General features: G+C 53.5%; 1 protein-coding gene across 1 annotated transcript in view; it reads right to left on the bottom strand.

The window, feature by feature from the left end:
- Positions 1-5,103, bottom strand: part of SDC1 (syndecan 1) — a 21,255-nt gene extending 16,152 nt beyond the window's left edge. The window contains exon 1 of the mRNA XM_023528543.1: positions 4,954-5,103. Coding sequence (XP_023384311.1) covers positions 4,954-5,088 — 135 coding nt within the window. The 5' untranslated portion in view covers positions 5,089-5,103. The remainder of the gene's footprint in view (positions 1-4,953) is intronic.
- Between the last annotated feature and the right edge of the window lie 638 nt (positions 5,104-5,741).

Genomic DNA, 5,741 nt, shown 5'->3' with positions numbered 1-5,741 from the left:
GACTGTCAGAGCTAAAGAAGGGAAAGAAGTTCACTTGAACAGGTGGAGAAACTGAAGTGCAGAGGGAGCGAGGACCTGCCACAAAGTCAGAGGCCAAACTGGGACTGGGAAGGCCAGGTGTCTGGCTGCCCTTCTCTGTAGAAATAACTTCCTCTTCCTCAGACTTCTAAAGCCAGGGACCGAGAGAGGAAGACAGCTTCCGGGCTTCTGAGGAGGAAGTTGTAAGGCAGGTGGTGACCAGGTTTCCCAAAAAAAACTCAGACTGCAGCCTAACTAACCAGCAGGAAGCCCAAAGGGACTGTCCAGGCAAAGCTCAGCCTTAGCTGCAACACAAGCTTCGAGGCCCCGTCCCCCATCTACGTGTGCACACCACCCCCATACATACACGTACGGCCTCCCCATGGGGCTGTAACCCCCAGGTGAGTCACTAGGAAGAGTTTTTCCCAGGGTTGAAGGCCAGAGGAGGAGCAGCCTCTACATATAATTAGGCAGCCCACGGAGCCATAGCTGCCAGGAGATCCTCAAGGGCCTCCAGAGGTAAGAGGGGACACATCTGGAAGCCTGAGTTCGAGTCAACAGGAAAGATGACTGGGCAGACGACAGAGCCCAGGAGTAGGTCCAGCCACCAGCCTCCCCTCTCCCGACTGCATGGTGCCAAAGCACCGAGACTGCCTCCTGTACCCCCTTTCCTATAAGCCTGCCTCCGAAGGCTTTTGGTCCCTACCAGACCCACAGGTTCTCCAAACCTGCACAGCTTGACAGGCAGCAGAACACCTTCCAGAGAAGCTAAAGCCACCCTGCACTGTGGACCCCACGGCACCAAGACAGGGGAGCTGATTTAGTGGCCCTGCTTGAGGCTTGGGAAGGCAGCTTCTTGGGGACCCGCAGGACTGATAACATCACACAGATAAAACTAGCTCTTCCTGGGGCTGTGGAAGGGCTTCCCTTGTCCACCGGAGCTGGACAGGGCAGCTACTGAAGTGACCCGGAGAGCACAGGGTCTTGCCTCTGTAGCCTCACCTCTACAGCCTGGACCCCAAACAAGACAGATGCATGCCTGCCCTCCCCAGGCACTGTCAGGGCGCTCGTGACCCACCCAGAGAGAGGTTCCAGAACACACACTCCCATCCAAAGCCCAGCCTCTGCTGGAACAGCTGAAGGGGAAATGACACCGTGCTGACTTTGTTCCAGGGTGCTGGATCCTGGCGCCAAAAGCCCTCTTTCCACAGACTCTCTTAATCCCATTCCTCCTCTCTAGACACACTCAGGCAGGCCCTGGGGGTGGGGGGACTTTCAATCTAAGACTCCAAAACTGGTTGTTGAAAAGGAGAAAATCAGGAAATAGTCTGTCCTGTAAAACTCTCATGGTTGAGCTAGAAATCACTTAACGACCAATTCCTCCCGTCGTTGCTCCCGCAGCAGGACCTGGCACTGGAGGGGGTCGGGTAGGTGAACCCCGCACGGGAGCCAGATCGTGCCATGGTGCCCGCCTCTCAGGCTTCAAAAAGCATCCACTAATTCTGCAAATGTTGCCCAGTGCCCAAGATGAAAAACAGCACAGGCTGGCTGCTGCCCTCAGGGCAAAACTACGGGTACCATCCAAACATGGGACAGTATGGCCCCCATCAGGCCTCTCCACACCAGCCCTGATGCACATCCACACCCTGCTGCCTGAACTAGGCTCCTGGGAGGAGCTCTTGCCTGTCCCTAAGTGACCATCAGGTGAACCAAAACCAAGTCCAGGATGCTGCCTAAATCCTGGGTTTGCCTAAATCTGCTGTTTAGGCGAGCTCAGCCCATCCCAACATCCCTCCCACCCCCATCCAAAGCACGCATGTCCATGGTTCTTTAGGATGGAACAGCAAATACCCACCAGGGCCTTGCCAGATCCAGGCAGCCCCGTAAATTGGGCTTCATGGGGGAGACTTGACAATCCATCAATTTATTCATACCATGCATATCCTCATACACACACACACACACACACACACACACACACACACACACACACACACCCTGGTTCTGCCCCTTGGCGGGGCTCAGCTCTACAGGCTTTATCCACAAAAAAGGCAATGACATAGATTGTAAAGATCTGGGGTAAAGATTAAGTAAAGCATGGAGCACTCAATGAAAGGCAACTCTAATCGTTATCAACAGCTAACTTTCCTCTGGCAATTTCATTACCAAACACTTTCACGCATTCATTATGAAATGGATATGCAAATGATAGCATGAGGACAGGGAGAACAGGTATGTTATCTGCTTTATATGGGATATCAAGACTTGGATGTGAAGTGACTCACCCGAGATTACACGGTGAATTAGTGGCAGAGGTGAGACTGGGTCCTGGGGCTCTTCTTAACCTGCAGCTGTTTCGGACCTGCCAAATAGTATGGGTGCACCGAAACAGGTGCGCTACGATCCAAATAAACGCGGTCAACAGATGGGGATGGGACCTGAGCTAGGTTCGAGGCCCTTGCCCATCATGATTTATAGAGTTGGCCTTGCTGGGTCCAGGCTGCCTGTGACTGGCAAGTCACTTACAACTCCAGCCAGGTAGAGGAACATGGAGTCATCAAGAGCTTCCACCCAGAGGTCATTCACATCTGGTCATCATGGAAGGAGCTGTAAGCACCTCCCTTGACAGCCTTTGTTATTCTAGTTATTAGCAGGGGACACTGCAGAAGTCCCAGCTCAGATCCACATGTCACAGATCATGAACATTACTTGCAGGCAGGATCCTTACTCGAGCTGAAAACTCTCTGTCTTAGAAATAATTCTAACACATCTGATTCGTTTCTTAATACTGCTGGAGAAAAGTGCCCATTAGAACTAAACTGAAAAGCCGCTACCCACACTTTGGCATACTCATGTCATTTTTGGCTGCTATCGGACAGGGGTGGAAGAAGGAAAAGAACAAACCAGAATTCAAAATGTAGTCACCTGGGGGCACCGGGCACAGGGGCAAAGTGCTCTTCAGAGCTCAGCAAACCCAGGAGACATACCGTAACCTAATACAGTGACAACAGTGAGGACCCTGGCATCCAGAGTCAATCAATTATGCTTAGTGTTCTTCTGTTAATAAAGGGAAAGAGAAATAAGTATTTCAGAGAGCCCTGCCCAAAGTAAGAATGCTTTTGAGGGTAATATGGATTCTTAGCTCCCTGAAGAAACCTGTATATTTCATTCTAAAGGGATTTCAGAATCTCACATTCTGCAATCGAAAAGACTCCTCTATAAAAATATTCCAAAATCCAAGCTTTTCACTAATTCTTTCCAGGCCCCTTCTCCTTTCTCATCTCTCTCCCCACCAATCTGGGTTAATGAGGTTTTACTGGAACCCACCATGAGCCACAGGTAGAGACTTAAACCAGCTCCACCCTCCCTGTAGAGCTGAAGCCAGGAGTGACATCACTGTTGGAAGGCTCTCTCAGCCCGGGCAGAGGCAGTTAGCGCTTCTCGCTTCTCCCACCCCCACCCCCACACCGCCGGGCCGTAGGGAAATGTCTCTACTGGCCCCCCTAATTAAGGCAAAAAGAGATTTTATGCCTTTCAAGAAAGAGAAGAGAAACAGAGGAAAATAGCAAATAACAATTCCAGAGCAAGACATTTTTCTTGCATGGCAGAAACAAAAGACCACAGGAAACCACACACACACGCACACGCACTTTTAGACAAACCTGTTCTCTTGGGAGTGGTTTTGAGCAGCCTCCAGCCTTACCAGACCTCCCTTATCCATTCAAAGTCAGGCGCCCAGGGATTACACCCTACCTCCTCAGGCCCCAGGGGGATTCTGACCTGCTTCCCACTGGGTCCAAAGCGAACCTTCAGAGAGAGCCAGATCTCTGCAACCCGTGGATACCTTCTCTCACTTTAAGCAAACATCACTGTCTCGTTTCTTTTAGGCAGTGAGTAGAGGAGAGCTCTGGGAAGATATTTTATGCCACTTTATGCCCTCACTTCTAACCAAACCTGGACATTCATTGTAACAGAAAGAGGGCAGGGCAGGAAAAAAAAAAAAAAAACACTAAACCTTATATATGAAAAGAGAAAACCTACTCTCCAAGCCTGAGTCTTACTCTTACCCCAAAGCTTAGTGCTTTCAGGCTCAGTGCAACCACCCCCTCCAAGAAGCTCTCCCAGTACCTAAGTTCTAAGGAGCCTTTCCTGCTCCATGCTCCAGACTCAGTATAGGCCCCAGGTCTGGGTCTTCATAATGTGTCAGAGTTTCTAGGCAAGAAATAAAAGCCTCATACTATAGCATCTGCCCCTTACCAGAGCACAGGAGACTCCACAGACAATCTCAAATCTCATCTGCCTTCCCATGTTAACGGTCATATGGGCACTTCAGCCTCACCCAAGGCAGGCAAAGAAAAAACCACCACCACCACCACGGCCGCCCCTCCGGATTCTGGCTGAAAATAGGTAAACTCCACCTCGGCATGGCTGCTGAAGCCCTATCTTGGGCCTGAAGATAGTGGGGCAGCCAGGTAAGGCCAGGTGGGCAACGGAAGTAAGTAGGCCAAGCAGCTCCATTCTTTTCTCCAGAGTATTAACTATGATTCAAGGTACAAGCTGAGTACTACCGAAGCCACAACCCTAAAGGGCAAAGCAGAAGACAGACGCCAACTTCTTAGACCTGAAAGCCTGGATTGCACTGGAGACCCAGCTCAGAAATCCTGTCCCCATGCCTCCTCAGATAGGCACCCCCCACACACTCCAACTCATCAGCAGTTCAAGAGGCATCAGAGACCTTCTCAAGAACAGTCACCTGGAAAGGAGGGAGGGCACTCACAGATCTGCCTGGAAAATACCTCGCCGGTGCCAGACCCTTTAAAATATCCGAAGTTCTCAATAACTGGGAGCTACTATTATTCTAGAGGGGCAGGCTTACAGAGGGTCGGCGTGGCTAAGAGTCTTGTCCCGATGCCACTTTACAAGTGGAGGACCCACCCCCAGCTGGCGCTCCTTCCCTGCCCACGTGCCTCCCAGTGCCAGAGCCCGGGAAGTCGAGCCGTCCAGATGTGGTGGCGAGACCGCCACTTCCGGAAGGGGAAGCGCCCCTCGTTCCGCACCTCCCCTCTCCATCCCAGGGGATGGCCGACCTGGCCCGCGGAGAGGCCCGCGGGATTCTAGAACCCGGTGTGGGGGCTGCGGGGTGGCCGTGGGCACTGCGCGGCCAGCGCTGACACCTGGCGGCGGCCCGGGTCCCAGCCCACGTCAGGGCCGGCACTGAGGGGCGGCTGCCAGAAATGGGTTACAGGGGCCGAGAACAAAGCGCCCCCATTGGGGAAAGCGGGCTAGCGGCGGCGGCCGGGAAGGGAGAGCACTTTCGGGGGACCCTCGGGATGCTCTTTGTCGGCTAAGTCCTTCTTTAGGGGGAACCCACCCCTCGTCAAAGGTGGATGCTGGAGTCCTAACCAAAGCCTCCCCCGGCCTCGGGCTCCACGTTTGTCCCGCTTTCCCCCAGGCTCCACTGGGCGGGCCAAGGGACCCGCCTTCCCTCCGCGCGGCTCCAGCACAAAGCCGGGCCGGGGGAGGGGAAGGGCCCCTCCGGGTCCGCTCGCCCACCCGGGCGTCCCCAGCACGGACACGCGACCCTCCGCAGGCAGCACAACTCCAGCCCAGAAGTTGGGTTCCTGCTGCTCTCTAGTGTTCTGGGGCCAACTTCCCGGAACCTCCCGCTGCCAGCTAGGCCGGCTCGGCTCCGACAGCCAAGGAAAGCACGAGGGCCCCGCCTC

Source organism: Pteropus vampyrus, unplaced genomic scaffold (assembly GCF_000151845.1).
Source record: "Pteropus vampyrus isolate Shadow unplaced genomic scaffold, Pvam_2.0 Scaffold28, whole genome shotgun sequence".
NCBI lineage: Eukaryota > Metazoa > Chordata > Mammalia > Chiroptera > Pteropodidae > Pteropus > Pteropus vampyrus.
Note: the sequence above shows the minus strand (reverse complement) of the source record. Positions and strands in the feature narration are given on the sequence as shown.